The sequence below is a fragment of the Panulirus ornatus genome, chromosome 69 (genome assembly GCF_036320965.1).
Source record: "Panulirus ornatus isolate Po-2019 chromosome 69, ASM3632096v1, whole genome shotgun sequence".
Classification (NCBI taxonomy): domain Eukaryota; kingdom Metazoa; phylum Arthropoda; class Malacostraca; order Decapoda; family Palinuridae; genus Panulirus; species Panulirus ornatus.
In genome coordinates this window covers 6,036,880-6,037,268 of record NC_092292.1, presented here as the reverse complement: position 1 = coordinate 6,037,268, position 389 = coordinate 6,036,880, and the positions used below count along the sequence as shown (strand labels likewise).

General features: G+C 39.1%; 1 protein-coding gene across 1 annotated transcript in view; it reads right to left on the bottom strand.

The window, feature by feature from the left end:
* Positions 1-315: 315 nt before the first annotated feature.
* Positions 316-389, bottom strand: part of LOC139747609 (glutamine-dependent NAD(+) synthetase-like) — a 5,652-nt gene continuing 5,578 nt past the window's right edge. The window contains exon 2 of the mRNA XM_071660082.1: positions 316-330. Coding sequence (XP_071516183.1) covers positions 316-330 — 15 coding nt within the window. The remainder of the gene's footprint in view (positions 331-389) is intronic.

Below are 389 nucleotides of genomic sequence, written 5' to 3'. Positions count from 1 at the left end.
GGAGGTGAACTATCAATTGACACATCAAACCTCACTCTGATTAATGACCGATCGCAGGATCACGACTCAGCATTACATAAGAAAAAAAATATATCACAAATGCCTTCATGCAACCTTATAAGTTATCCTGCATTAGTGAAGTAAATTCCCTAACATGACAGTAGTTCTTATTTCTTTTGCTGCAGGTCTTGAGGCTGATGGGCATAAGGATATCAGCCAGCAACACACCATACAGGATTATGATCTTGTTCAACTCTAGTTTTGCTTGAGTTAACCTTACTGGCAGTTATGTCATGGCCTCACGTATGTGGACGTCTAAAGATGTTCTAACTGTAATTATCGATACTTATATTTCATACTTAATCCACACAAGTGCGACACCTGCCTGT